We start from the raw sequence: 15854 nt of genomic DNA, 5'->3' as shown, positions 1-15854 counted from the left end.
GATTCCCTGGAACTGGAATCAAAGATGGTTAGGTTGCCATGTGGGTGCTGACAAACCAAACCTGGATCCTCTGTAAGAATACAAGTAAGTGCTCTTAGTCACCGAACCATCTCTCCAGCCCCCGTTGAAAGCTTTTAAAATGGAGGAGTATGTATTTCAGACCTGAAAAGCTGCTTTCATTGCCGTCAGCCTATCTCCCATGGCTCCTGTGGAGGGCTTGTAGGCTTCATAATTGCTCATTACATTGTTGTTATTTCCTCGGTCCTTAAAAAAAAAAAAAGAACCAAACATACTCATGAGAATGGGAATTAGATAAAAAAGCAACTGTCACAGACAGCCTTATCACATTGAAAATCCAGATCTAGTGATGCTGGGTATTTTTTAGAAGTTATTTCCTTTTTCAGAAAAGGTACTATAATAAAGAGGTATTTAAAAATGCTGTGTCCCTCAACCTAGTACATTTATTTCTGGGAATTAACCTCAAAGATCAGAATGCTATCAAATTAGACTCACAGTATGATTGTACATTATATCACCATTCTGTTAAGTATAAATGCTAAAGATGAAAATGACAATGTAGCTTCACAGGATCTGAGTGACCGATAAAAATTCTGAGTCTATTTCAACACTGGCTGGTGTGTAACTTTAAGTTTCATTATCTGCAATCACTTACATTGGTTAAAGACTGAAATAATATTTGGAGTGGCCCTGGCACATATAAAGTGCTCAATAATTATCAGTCATCACTATTACTTCCACAACCAACATACTATAATATGAGGAACACTGTTTACCTACCAACGATGCCAAGTTAACACTAGCGCTCCATGAGTGTATACTGACAGCTCTGTTCTCTGGCTTTAAGCATCACTGTAATGATGGACAGGCAAGCCAGTGAGTTGAGTGCTTTATTTACTGAACTTGTGAGACCATCCAGGTCTTCTCAAATGATCAAAGTCTTCAGTGTAGGCACCATTTCTGAGTATAGTTTTAGCTCTGTGACCATCTTAGTAACAATTTCAAGCAATAGACTCTAGACCAGTATAGAAAGGCTTTTAAAAACAGACAACTGCATTTCACACATATCCAGAGTTTTTATTTAATTAACAAGTCTGAAGTGGGTGATGAGTTTGCATGTCCTGGTGGTCAAGGGATTGCAACCTGAGATGCACTAAAGCCAGACTAACCCTAAGCAAGCCTAGTAAGCCAGGTACACATACATGGTTCTTCCACAGCAAGTTTCCTTATAAGAAACAGCACTGCACTGACTCAGACCAGCAGATTAAATACACACGCCCCGGAACACAGGGTTTTGGCCTCAAGAACTGTTTGGGTACATCAAAATATCACCAAAATTTAAGACACAGGACCGATCGCAGAGCGTTGCTGTAGTATGAACTTACCGAATTCTCAGAGCCTAGCCCAGGCCGCTCTCTATAGCCCAAGCCTCCTCCACCAATGTTCAGCTTTTTGCCTTTCCCTCCTTTGAAGCGGGATTTCCGAAACCAGGCATTCTGCAATGAAGACAATTCAAGGTTAAACCCATGAAGGGAGAAAAAGCGAAAGAAAGTAAAACCAGTCAAAAAGAAAATGAAGTAGGCAGGAAAAACTTTTCTACCTTGGCCTTGAAGCCACAGATAATCTTGAACTTCTGAACCTTCTGCAACCACTTCCTTAGCACTGAGATCACATGCATTTGCTACCATGTACAGTTGAATGGAGGGTTTAAGCACTCCAGGCAAGCACCTGCCAACAAACCACACCCCCAACTCCACCCTGTCTTCTTTTTGGTAGCTTCACACATCAAATTTATCAGGTGCTTAGATGCTTAGCTCAAGTTTCTCTTACTGTTCCATCAGAGCCTCCAGGAAGGAAAGTGACTAAGCAAACATAATGTAACATAGTTACTCTGCACTTGTGTGTGTGTGTGTGTGTGTGTGTGTGTGTGTGTGTGTGTGAGAGAGAGAGAGAGAGAGAGAGAGAGTTTATATTTACTAAGTGCATAGAGGTATCTACAGAGGCCAGGGGGCATTGAATCCCATGAGATGGGAGTTACAGGCGGTTGTGAGTCACCTGATGTGGATACTGGGGACCAAACCAGGGTCTTCTGAAAGAGCAGTAAGTATTCTTTTTTCCCCCCAAGACAGAGTTTCTCTGTGTAGTTTTGATGCCTGTCCTGGATCTTGCTCTGTAAACTAGGCTGGCCTCAAACTCACAGAGATCCATCTGCCTCCCAAGTGTGGGGCTTAACCGTGTGCACCACCACCTGGCCACAGTAAGTAAGTATTCTTAACCATGAGGGCCATCTCTACAGCCCTATATTTTATTTCTTAACCCATCTATAAACACCATTGAACATAAGCTTACACAGAAGCAAAGCTTATAAAGAATAAATACATTCAGAAATGAAGGGAAAAAAGGCTCGGTGAACTAAGGCTTATTAAGAACTGACTAAATTTAGGGGCTGGAGAGATGGCTCAGGTTGAGAGCACTGACTGTTCTTCCATAGGACCTAAGTTCGGGTCCCAGTGCCTACATGGCAGCTCACAACTGTCTGTTACTCCACGATCTGACACACTCACACAGACATACATACAGGCAAAATAACAATGCACATAAAATAAAAATAAATTTAAAAAAAGAACTGACTTTAGGCCAGGTGGTGGTGGTGTACGCCTTTAATTCCAGCACTCAGGAGGCAGAGGCAGGTGATCTCTGTGTGAGGCTAGCCTGATCTACAAAGCAAGTTCTGGAACAGGCAGAGCTGTTACACAGAGAATCATTTCAAAACCAAAACAAACACACACAAAAGAACTGACATTAGCCAGGCACTTGGAAAGCAGAGACAGGTAGATGTCTGTCAGTCTGAAGCCTGCCTGGCTAGGTAGTAAGGACAAACAGGGTCACATAATGAGACTCTGCCTCAATACAACAAACAAATAAGCAGAACACAAACATCAGTGTTAAAGTTTCACCTGAGAATTACACACTACTTGTCTAAATATTGAGAAGTGTGATAGGCTTGGAAAAGGTACTGAGCACAGAAAGCCTAAGACACAGAAAGGGTGTAAGAAAATGCCATGCAAGCTGGGTGTGGTGGTACACGCCTTTAATCCCAGAACTGGGAGGCAGAGGCAGGCAGATCTCTGTGAGTTCGAGGCCAGCCTGGTCTACAAAGTGAGTTCTAGGATGGAAAGGGCTGTTATACAGAGAAGGCTTGTCTCGAAAAACCAAGAGGAAAAAAAAGAAAGAAAAGAAAATGCCATGTAAATGTATCCTTTTCAGAATTTTAGTTTAGCTTTGCTCTCCACTGAGCAAAGGGAGAAAAAGCATCATTCTCCTCCTCTTTTCTGCACTGCAGTCCTTTACACTCAAGGGCATTTTGTTTACAAACAAGGGCATTCCCAACAATCCAGCTGGGCTCCATACAGGCTCAAACAGCCAAGTCAAACAAACAATTCCTACTATCTGAACTTGTCTTAAGGAAGAGGCACTAGAATGTTTGCCTAGCACACACAAGATCTCAAATTTAATCTCTAGCACTGCAATAAAAACAGAAGTCAACTGTCCTGAATACATTTGTAATTTGAGAACTGCATGGAATAAGTGATTCAAGGCGTAATTTGGCCATACTTAGTTTTGGAATAGAGCATATCTGGAAGAGGGCAATCAGTATGGTCAGACATGAAATATCAGTATGTAAAAAGTACTTAAGGCCCATTAAAACAGAGGCAGGGGATGTAATTCAGTAGTAGACTATTCACATAGCATGTAAAAAAACAACAACCTTGGATTCAATCCCTAGTAACAAAATCAAACAAAAATAACAAAATAAGCACCACAAAACCGTTTCCTCATTAAACAAACAAAAAACCAACCATATAATTTTAGCCCTCAAAAAGAGAAGACTTAGGGGAAGGAACAAGAGACAATAGTGGGCATCTTCTGAGGTTTAAACGTACTCATAAAAGTGTTCTATAGGGTAAGCAGGAAGAAACTAAAGAAACACATTTCAGCCCAAAGAAAGGAGCAGCTTTTCAACAGAAATTGTAGAAAAGAACATATACACGACTTCTAATACCCCCAGTGCCAGGTCTACATTAACCACACCCTTCCTGCCCATTTTCTTTTCAAGTTCTTACGTTATCTCCCTCCCCTGCCTGCTGAACTTTCTTATTTTGCTGTACAATCTCTTATCAATTTCAAGGGCCCACCCCTCACCTGCATTGCCAGGTCTAAGAGTTCCTTAGAAACATGTTGGTTGGCTCCTTCCAGGTTCCGGACAAGGTCCCCAGCAAAATTGCTGTCCTTTGGGGTCAGTAAGGTATAGGCCACGCCCTTCTCACCAGCTCTTCCTGTTCGTCCAATCCTGTGAGTGTGGGTATCAATGTCTCGTGCTACATCATAGTTGATGACTGTCTTAATTGAAGGAATGTCCAGACCACGGGCTGAAATACAAAGTATTCAGAGTCTTTTACTTTTCATATGCAGTTAAAAGAAAATCAAAGTAACCAGAAATGCTAGTTATAAGAATGTACATTTCCCTTACCCAGACAAGCTCACGGCTATAAAGCCAAGAATAAAAAGTAATTCATTCTATTGGGAGTAATAGGAATATATATATAAATTTTATATAAATATATAAATTCTGTGGATAATTTAACTGGAATCACACCTGTAATCTCAATACTTGGGAGATGGAGGCAGGAAGATCAGAGTTCAAGATAGTCTGGGCTATACATAAAAACTTATCTCAAAAAGCAAAACAAAAAATTCACACAAGTTAGCCCTCTAGGGTTTGAGTAGTAGTGCTTACATGAGGAGTTCAGTACCCAGGACCTGTGTATGTGTGTTTATTTATCCATGTACATACCACAGCATATATAGAGAGGGCAAAGGAAACTTGTGGGAGTCAGCTCTCTCCTGACACTATATATATTTGAGTCCTGTATACCAAGCTCTCAGGCTGTCAGGATTGTTTGGCAAGTAGCCAATGAACCACCTTTTAGGTCCAAAGTACTAGGTTTTTGTCCCCCACCCCACCCCACCCTCCTTGGTTTTTCGAGACAGGGTTTCTGTGTGTAGCCCTGGCTGGCCTGGAACTCAGAGATCCTCCTGCTTCTGCCTCCCCAGTGCTGGGATCAAATGTGTGCACACCACTGCCTAGCTAAAATACTCTGCTAAACTCAGCACAGTAAAGTCGAAACTTAAGATTAACCTAAGATATGCACTGCAGTAGACATAAGGGCATAAATGTTCTCTCCCAGACAGTCTCTAGCTGTAAGGTTACTTTGAGGATAGAGAACACTACATCAAAGTGGTCACAGAGTTGCTGCTCTACATAGGATAGAGTGGGAGTGACCAGATGCTATAGGTCTCCTAACAGGGTAGGGATACCTGTATGCTCAAGACTAAGGTTATATGAAATTCATACTCTTACCTGCAACATCAGTGGCCACCAGGACGGGGATGTCCTTTTTCTTAAAATCTGAAATGACCTTGTTTCTTTCACTCTGATCCATGTCCCCATGGAGCAGACCAAGATTATGACCCTCCTGCTTAAGGTTATTGGCTAGTTCTTCAGCGTTGGCTTTTTTAGTAACAAACAGGAGGACACTCCCTGAAGAAGTAAACTCCACCAGACGCCGAGTAAGCCAGCTCCATTTACTAGGCCCAGAATGGAGTATCTCCACAATCTGTGTCACATCTTCATTTGCCTGAGAAGAAATAAAGCAACTGTGACGCTGGTACAAAACCTAGTATCTTTGGGTCTTCCTTTATTATGTCAAATACAGCTTAAAACTTACTATTTTCTCAAAGCACCTTGCCCACCAACTCTTCCTGGTATATTCATATTTAATCTGTATGCCCTAATAATCTGCCATGATTTTTATATGCCTATTCTTTTTTTTTAAAAAAGATTTTTTTTATTATGTATACAGTGTTCTGCCTGCATGTATATCTGCTTGCCAGAAGAGGGCGCCAGTTCTCATTACAGAAGGTTGTGAGCCACCATGTGGTTGCTGGGAATTGAACTCAGGACCTCTGGAAGAGCAGCCAGTGCTCTTAACCTCTGAGCCGTTTCTCCAGCCCCTATATGCCTATTCTTATTATTCCCAGGGTAGTAAACTACTTTTGAGGGTATTGCCCACTCACTGTCATAAGCACAACTTAACCTGACATATTAAGGTGCTTCAGATTCAAACACTTGAACAGGAATCACGAGAAGGAATGGACATGGTTGACTAATGATTACATGTTTCAGTAGAGAAGATCTCAGTTTCCAACACAAAGAAATGATAAACATTTGAGGTGTAGGACATGCTAATTATACATTACATACATGTATTAAAAGGCCACTGTATCCCATATATATTTATAATTATGTTCCAAAAAACTCTATTGTCCTGATTGGGTTTTTGTCAGCTTGATACAGGCTACAGTTATCTGGGAAGAGGAACTTCAACTGAGAAAATACCTATAGCACATTTGTGGGGTATTTTCTTGATTGCTAACTGATGGTGGAGGGCCCAGGCCACGGTGCCATTCCTGGGTAGGTGGTCCTGGGTTATATAAGGAAGTAGACTGGTGCTGGAGAGATGGCTCAGAGGTTAAGAGCACTGGCTGCTCTTCTAGAGGACCCTGGTTCAATTCCTAGCACCCACATGGTAGCTCACAACTGTCTGTAACTCCAGTTCCAGGGAAAAAGACACCCTCACATAGATATACATGCAGGGAAAACACTAATGGACATTAAAAAAAAATTAAAAAGAATCATTAAAAAAAAAAAAAAAAAAAAAAAGGTAGGCTGAGCAAGCCATAGGAGGAAGCCAGTAGGCAGTGTTATTCCATGGCCTCTGCTTCAGTTCTTGCCTCCAGGTTCCTGCCCTGATTTCCTTTCACTAAGACTACAACTGTAAACTAAAATACCCGTTCCTCCCCAAGTTGATTTTAGTCACGGTCTTTATCATAGCAACAGAAACCCTAACAAACGCACATTAAACAACAAAAACGGGGAAGATAATCTTAAGGAATTTTCTTTTTACTCCTTTTATTTGTGTGTATATATGCATATATGCATGCTTCCATGTGTTACCACACACACATGAAGGTCAGAGGACAACTTATAGGAATTAGTTCTCACCTTCGATGATGTGGGTCCTGGGGATTAAATTCAGACTTAGAGGCAAGCACCATTACTGGTTGAGCCATCTACTGGCCCCCAAGAAATTCTCTAAACAACCTTAACTGAATTACAAATTCACATTCAGAGAAATGACCACATAAGGGCATATGTAGGTAAGCATGAAATCAAACTTATTTTTATCAGACTCTAAATTATCCTACACCACCCTATACAGATTGTTTTAATAATCATTTAAATGTCCACAGTCTAACTTACTGAGTCTTCCAGGCCGACTGTTTTGTTTCTTTTAAAATTGAAAAAATTTGTGAAAACATGCAGATGCGATAATGCATGCCTTTAATCCCAGCACTCGGGAGGCAGAGGCAGGAGGATCTCTGTGAGTTCAGGCCAGCCGCCTGGGCTATAAAGCGAGTTCCAGGACAGCCAGGGAAGTTACACAGAGAAACCCTGTCTTGAAAGAACAAAAAAGATGAAACAAATATAATTCCCATATACCCATCACTCAGCTTCCATATATCGACACTGAGCCACTCCCTCAACTTATCTATCTTAAAGCAAATCTAATTCATGTTGCACCATACATAATATTTTAATTTTTAAATCATTACTGAAGGGCTGAGTACAGTGGTGCATGCCTTTCATTCCAGCACTCAGGAGGCAGAGTACTAATCTACAGAGCTAGTTCCAGGATATCCAGGGCTAAATAGAGAAACCCTGTCTCAAAACAAAAACAATAACAACAAATAAAACAACGAAAACCATTAACTAAGAATCAAACTCTATGTCCCTAAGAGAAATTCCAGGAAGGACCCACCCTGCCTCGTGTAGGATTACCTCTCCAATGTCTCCTTGCACCACTCGAATAGGGTCAATTAAGATGTCTCTGGCCAATTTTTCAATCTTTTTCCGAAAAGTTGCACTGAATAACAGAGCTAAAAGATAATAAAAGCAAATTGTGTTAAAAAAGAAATAGCATTTTTTACTAAATCCACTGATTAAGCTTCTGTAATGTAACCGATTCACTAAACAAACATTATTTTCTTTCTTTTGTTTTTACTTCATTTTCAACGAAGAAATGAGTTGTCATAATAGTCCAGGAAAAGGTTCTGATCTCAAATCAGCATCTAAACTGCAGCAAATTATTTACTTTCAGTTTTAGCATCCAAAAAGAGTGAGTGGTTTGCTGGGCCTGGTGGCATGAACCTGTGATCCCAGTTATTTGGAAGATGAGGCAGGAGTATTGCAGGTTTCTGTCTGTCCTGCCTAGGCTACAGTGTCCAAGGACAGCCTAGTCAGCTTAGTAAGACTATCTAAAAAGTAAGGTGGAAAAAAGGGGGGAAGAAGGAGGCTGGAGATACATATATACATATATACAGCACAGACAGGTAAGGTACTCGCCTAACATGCAGAAGACTTAGGCTCAGTACTGTGGAAAACAAAAACAAAAAATACAGGAGTTACATACATCTAATGAGCTCTAAGATCTTTTTGGCTCAAATAAATGGTCATTAACTCTCCCCTTTATAGTTATCATGAGTACATACGTAGTAGTTTTCACTTCCATAACTGTGAGTACTTATAACATAGGTGTTCATTTTGAATATAAATATAGTTGAATTCTAAAGCTGCTTCATACATATACATACTCTGTCTGTCAGGACGGACATGACTTGCTATGGACCGAACCTGGTACTCTGAAAGAAACAGAACAGTAATCAACACAATACTGTAATGCATTTAAGAGGTGTGAAAGTCACTTTAGTAAAATCCACGAGAACTTTCAAGGATTAAAAACGTCCTGAAACTACTAGACACCATTCAGTATGAAATTTCAAAAAACTTCAGAGTAGCTAAACTGGGTAGATAGTAGCTTTATGAAAATTTGCATAGCCAGTTAAGCCAAAGAAGCCAGGAAAGGGCCTTATTTGACTTAATATTCACCCATCTAAGAATATGGGCTGTAAATTTCAAAGGCCTGTGAGTAAAAATAAAGAACAGAGAAAACATTCCCTGTTACAAGCACTTGCAAATTTTCTCAACACAGTCAAGATTAGCACACTTTCCTCAGAAAGCTTCTACAAAATGGCTTATGGCTTGGTCTATACCGTTTCTTTTAAAATCCAGAAGTATTTTTAACTTCTTTCATGATAAAAAGTACCGATTAACTCTAGGAAGACACTGAGAAAGCTAACTTGAACGTGGGGACAGAAGACACTGATAATTCAAAGACATACCAAATCCCATGTCAAACATCCGATCAGCTTCATCAAACACAAGATAAGAGACCCTTTGAAGATTAGTAGCTTTTTTCTTCACATGGTCAATCAGCCGACCCTGTGAGAGTCACAAAATGAATAGATTCACATAGACATTTACAGCTACATTCCTGGAAAAAGTGTCAATTCTTTGGTCTTGGACAGAAATGGATACTCATCTGACAGCCTTTATGCAACGAACTCAGAGAAATAGAAAAAAACTTTTTAAACAGGGGTTTATGGGTAGCCTGGAGTTCACAGACACCCACCTGCCTCTGCCTTTTAAGTGCTGGGACTAAAGGCATGCACTCCTATACTTAGCAAGAATAGAATTCTGAAAACTCAAGCTCTTCCTTTATATTAATTATAGTTTAAATTCTATGGACAAGCGGGCCAGAACCATTTGTGTAATATGATCTGAAAAGAATTTAAAAAAGTATAAATGAGTTTGATGTTCACCCTGCATCCTCTGGGCAGCTCTAAACATTATCTGAGTGTTTTATGATTCTTCACGTTCTTGGTCATCATAGATTCAGCTTTTAGGAAAGCCTAAGAAAACTTGTTTGAAATATGAAGGAACTTGTAGCTGTTAATGCATGGGTCATGGATGTAACTAGATTTCGGTTTAGTCAACTAATCATAATTAAACCAAAATGAAAGGAAGCAACTCACCAGGGTATTCCCAACCTAGCTTTACATTTTAAAGGGAATTCTCCTCAAGAGTAATCATGTTTTCTCTATCACAAGGGATTGAGAACCCACTTGAACACAAGATATACTCACTGGGGTACACACAACAATCTCTGCTCCTTCCTGAAGGGCTTTGGCCTGCTCCCACATGCTCCCTCCTCCATATACTGCCACTGATCGAAGATTATATGCTTTTCCAAACCGCTTACATTCTGCGTGGATCTAAAAAGTGATTATATTTTACAAACAATAAGCTTAACAAATACTTTTGCCATTACTCAAAAGAGAGTTCTAAACAACATAGTGTGTGCTATTACAGAAAATCAAAACCTAGATGTGCCTAGTGGCACAGGCTTTTAATTCTAGATAACTGAGAGGTTAAAGAGGAAGATAACAAGTTTAAGTCCAGCCTGGGTAATTTAATAACTAGAACAAACAAACAGAAGAGATTAGCCATATAGCTCAATACTCGCCTAGCACTTAAGGGCTCTGTGCTCAATTCCTATTATTGATACATATCCACACCCTTACCAATATCAACAACCAAAACAACAGTAACAACCAAAATTAAAACCAAGAACAAAAACAAACAAAACAAAACAAAACAAATCATGTTGGGAGAGATACCAAAACCTAGAACATGATTTAAAAAAAAAAAGAAAAAAAATCTTGCCCTAACCTGCTGAGTGCTGGGATTAAAGGCATGGGCCACACATCCAGCTTAATCATAAAATAAGACTATAATCTTGTTTTGAATCATTCATCCTATTCTTGATCCTATCATTTTAACAGGAAAATTAAACTCACCAGAGAAAACATTATGAGTTTAAAATAAAAACAATTCCCACAATACCCACACCCCTTTGAGAATAAAAAACAAAACAAAACAAAAAATAAACAAAAACATTGTTATGTTACTCTTGTTGTGAATAGTATCTAACATTTCTCAAGACTTTCTAGGAGAATAATGTAAATAATATGACATTAATGTCAGCCACTGAACTATATACTTAAAATGGCTGAAGATGGCCAATTTTGTATACAGTTTTATCACATTTAAAACAGAAGTGGGGGGAGGTTAAGCACTTGTCATGCAAGCCTAAGGACTGACATTCAGACTTCTAGAACCCATATAAAAGCTGGGCGAGCATGATGCCCTGTCAATAATCCCAGAAGCACCCAGGAGATGGAGACAGAACTCTAGAGCCAGACTAGCAGGAATAGCCTAGCAAATGTGAAGATGAATCTAGGAGGATACCCAAAGTCAGCCTCAGGCCTCTTTTAAGTGGCCCCACATGTATGTGTGTACCAATGCATGAACCTCAAAGCAACAAAAACTAAAAATTCATAGGTCACTGTCTCTTGTTGGCTCAAATGTGGAAAGGAGCCTTTTACAAAGCACATACCTGTTGACAAAGCTCTCTAGTAGGGCACACAATCACAGCAATTGGTCCATCGCCTGGTTCTAATTCCTTCTGATCCATTATATGAATCAACATGGGCCAAATAAAGGCTGCCGTTTTCCCACTGCCTGTTTTAGCAATACCAATCATGTCTCTACCACTTAATGCTACAGGTACACCCTAGAGAAGAAGAAAAGAAAGAAAAGGTATATATACTCTAAAATTTCAATTCTAAAGATACACTTGGAAAAATGACTACAGATGACATTCATTTCCAATGGAACAAAAATATCCCAGGACAGACAGACAGACAGACAGACAGACAGACAGACACACACACACACACACACACACACACACACACAAGCTGAATCCTGACATTCCCATCAACTTGATTTAAAGGAAATAATATCATCTTCATGTGGCTCAGCTATCATTTATATATTTAAAAAAAGACTTCCATTTGTATCAATATATTGTAAAAAAACTTACAATTTATAAAAGAAGCTATTACAATTTTTTGAACGGAAGTGGAGAGATGACACAATGGTTAAGCCACACAGTGGCTTTTCCAGAGGGCTCAAGTTCAATAATGGGCACCCAACATGATGGCCTCTGGTGGTATTGTGTTCCCCAAAATATTGTGTGTTCCCTGAAATAAACTTATCTGGTGTCAGAGAACAGGACGGCCACAATATTAAACATGAAGATAGGCAGTGGTAGCACACACCTTTAATCCCTAGCATTTCAGAGACAGAAATACCTCTGGATCTCTGTGAGTTGAGGCCAACCTAGTCTACAGAGCGAGATCTAGGACAGCCTCCAAAGCTACACAGAGATCCGCCTGGCTCTGCCTCCCCAGTGCTGGGATTAAAGGTGTGCGCCACTACCGCCTGGCCTCTGGTATGGCTTGCTCTGACCCCAAGGCAACTTTATTAATATACAAATAAAATCACATTTCAGTACAAGTAAAATATCACTATAGTGGCCCAAAACTGTCTGTAACTCCAGTTCTAGGGCATCCAACTCTCTCCCCTGGCCTCTACAGGCACTGCATGCAAGTGGTAAGCAGGCATACATGCAAGTAATAGACTCATATGCATAAAAATAAAAGTTAATTTTTTTATGTTCTCCCCTCAAAAAGAAATAGACCATTTATATACACAAATTTCTCAGTATTTTTTGTAAATGGATAGATAAGCCCCACATTTGAATGGGAAATAGAAGCTACTAGTCTCAGTAATGAAATGGTAATATACAAAGGAATTCTAGTTATCAAAAGCACCAAATTTATCCATGCACAATCTTTTTTCTGAGGCAATAAAGTATTTTCTTCATATCATAGGTTCAAGGTATTTAGCAGGCATAAAAACACATTTTTCCAGCCACTTAGCAACTTCTTACACCAGTGAAGAACTCTCATTTTTTTTCAATCTTTAAAAATTTCAGGACTTTAAATACAATTCAGTGGAAGAGAATTTGCCTAGCATGTATGAAGCCCTGGATTTGATCCCTAGTACTGGAACCACAAAAAAGGGGAGGGTTTTTTTGTTTGGTTGGTTGGTTTTTCAAGACAGGGTTTCTCTGTGTAGCTTTGGTGCCTGTCCTAGATCTCACTCTGTAAACCAGGCTGGCCTCAAACTCACAGAGATCTGCCTGCCTCTGCCTCCCGAGTGCTGGGATTAAAGCCCAGCCAAAAAGGAGTTGTAAATAAAACTATAGATTTCTTATTGTTCTGCTTCATTTTCTTCCCATTATATATTACATACCTGACACTGTATTGGAGTTGGCTGTGTGTACTCAGATTTCCGAATCTGGTGCATAAGTTGTTCATCGAATCCAAAATGAGCGAAACTACTTCCTGGTCTAGGAGGTGCAGCACCAGAGACCTAGAGACAAAGACAATTGCCAGTATACCAATACTTTCATTTAAAGTTCAACAATACCCACTCAGATCAAACATTTTAACTAGGATATAAAGAGTGAAAAGTAAGTATATGTAAGCAAAAGTATACCCCAAAAAGGCAGAACAAAAAATATCATGGTAAGAATTCCTGACATAATTCAATCAAATGACTTTAAATGACTAAGTACCTAAAACTATCTTAAAATTAGTTTTCTCATAAGATAGAAACAAATTACTTAACTAAGTGGAAAAGTCATTAACACTGTTTTTGCCTTCTAAATAAACATTAATGAGGATAACAAAAAATTAAGATTACTCTTGAAGCAAATTAAAATTGCAAATAAGATGAAAATCAAATTTATAGCCACTGGTTAGAAAGATGCAACTTACTAATGTTTCAAGAGTTAATGCTTGTCAACTGTCTCACTTATACAGAGGGCCTGTTCGGGAGGGCCCCAGGCAGCGGGACTGGGACCTGTCCTTAATGCAGGACCTGGCTGTTTGGAACCTGGGGCCCATGCAGGGACACATGTTCAGCCTAGGTGAAGGGAGGAGAGGACTGGACCTGCCTCAACTGAATCTACCAGGTGGAGCTGAATCCCCAGGGGAGTCCTTGCCCTGGAGAAGATGGGAATGGGGTGTGGGCAGGAGAGAGGGGTGGGAGGAGGGAGGACAGAGGAAACCGTGGCTGATATGTAAAATTAAATTATAAAATAAATTTTAAAAAAATTAAAAGAGTTAATGCTTCTCCTAGTGATGGTCTAGACACTATCAAGCCTTGTTCCAACTAGTTAAAGAATGGGGATTATTGACCCTATTTTGTCTACACAGTAGTAGTAACTTTTCATTGCTTATCTGATGATGCTCATGATTTCCAAGAAGGATTTTATTACTAAAGGTTTTTTTTTTTTAAATTTGTTTTGTTTTGTTTTTTCAAGATAGGGTTTCTCTGTAAACCTGTCCTTTGGAACTAGCTCTGTAGACCATACTGGCCTTGAACTGTCTCTGCCTCCTGAGTGCTGAATGCTGGGATTAAAGGTGTGAGCCACCACCGTCTGGCTATTACTAAAGATCCTTATTTGAGGGAAGGAGTACTAGTAACTTCTTGGAAAACAAGAGGGCAAACATATTTGTGCACATATGTACATATACAAACTACTTTGTCTTTGAAAACTGTGGTTTTCAAACATCATTTAGCAACTAATAAAGTAGAAACAGACTACAGTTATTCACACTGGAGAAAACATATTCCCTCTGCTATTTGACTTTAATACATAACATTCTAAACAATATGGAAAACGAGCAAAACTGAATTTCTTGGTAGGCAATTTAAAGTATTATTGTAAAATTATATGTAGGTTTTTTTTAAAAAGACAATTACTTATTTGAATACTTTAAAAAAAAATGATTTGTGTGTGGATATCCAGAGAAGAAGGTCTGAGACCTCTGAGTTTGATTAATAGGTGTTTGTTTGTGGGATATCTACTACTTATGTAGAAATGTCTAAACTTCAGTCTTCATGATTAAGTAACAAGCACTGAGCCAACTCTCAAGGCCTTCCCATTTATTTACTATTTTAAAAAGAGTACACTAGAGGCTAGAGAGATGGCTCATCAGTTAAGCACTGGCTGCTTTTCTAGAGGTCCTAAATTCAATCCTGAGCAACCACATGGTGACTCACAATCTCTAGTGGGACCTGATGCCTGCCCTCTTTTGGAATAAAGGTGTACATACAGATAGGGCACTCATACATTAAAAAAAAATAAACCTTAAAAAAATATACACTTTATGTAACTTGAAGCAAATATATTGTAATTTTAAAATATTCTAAACACTTCATAGGTTCTTCACATCTCTCTCTCTCTCTCTCTCTCTCTCTCTCTCTCACACACACACACACACACACACACACACACAGGGCTTGTGAAAAGACTCAGCAGGTAAAGGCACTTCACACACAGATACACACACACACACACACACACACACACACACAGAGTTCTTAAAAAGAGAAAGTTAAAACTGAAATAATCTTTCTGAAATATCATCTATAGGACTAAATAATCAAATCAGGACACAAACTCCAGGGCTATAATTATACTCTTACTAGTAAATAAACCCAGGGTTATTATATGGATGAACAGTAATTCTAAACTCAAACCAACATTAACCTAAGAATACTTGCTTAATGATTCTTACCCGAAGGTTGAGTTTATGCCGCAGGTCTATTAACTGCTGTGGAGTGAGGTTGGTTATCTCCTCATGTTCATTGTAAAAATTTTTCTCAAATGGTGGATAGTCAATCTGCAGGTCCAATTATTCAAAGTTAGTCTAGAATTCAAGAGTCAATCCTGTAAGTTTGATTTTAATGTAAAATTATCTTTTACAAATATTCTAAAAACAAAGGCATTCTTGCAGAAAGTGAATTCATTTATTCTTGACACACACGCTCC

The 15854-nt window shown here is 39.2% G+C and overlaps 1 protein-coding gene across 1 annotated transcript in view; it reads right to left on the bottom strand.

The window, feature by feature from the left end:
- Positions 1-15854, bottom strand: part of Ddx42 (DEAD-box helicase 42) — a 42834-nt gene that overhangs the window by 2183 nt on the left and 24797 nt on the right. The window contains exons 7-17 of the mRNA XM_036195480.1: positions 15601-15705; positions 13265-13384; positions 11499-11675; positions 10186-10314; positions 9382-9481; positions 8794-8841; positions 7982-8079; positions 5441-5717; positions 4222-4448; positions 1404-1514; positions 163-264 (exon numbers count right to left, since the gene is read on the bottom strand). Of these exons, the coding sequence (XP_036051373.1) occupies positions 163-264; positions 1404-1514; positions 4222-4448; positions 5441-5717; positions 7982-8079; positions 8794-8841; positions 9382-9481; positions 10186-10314; positions 11499-11675; positions 13265-13384; positions 15601-15705 (1494 nt within the window). The remainder of the gene's footprint in view (positions 1-162; positions 265-1403; positions 1515-4221; positions 4449-5440; positions 5718-7981; positions 8080-8793; positions 8842-9381; positions 9482-10185; positions 10315-11498; positions 11676-13264; positions 13385-15600; positions 15706-15854) is intronic.

The sequence above is a fragment of the Onychomys torridus genome, chromosome 8 (assembly GCF_903995425.1).
Source record: "Onychomys torridus chromosome 8, mOncTor1.1, whole genome shotgun sequence".
NCBI classification, from domain to species: domain Eukaryota; kingdom Metazoa; phylum Chordata; class Mammalia; order Rodentia; family Cricetidae; genus Onychomys; species Onychomys torridus.
Note: the sequence above shows the minus strand (reverse complement) of the source record. Positions and strands in the feature narration are given on the sequence as shown.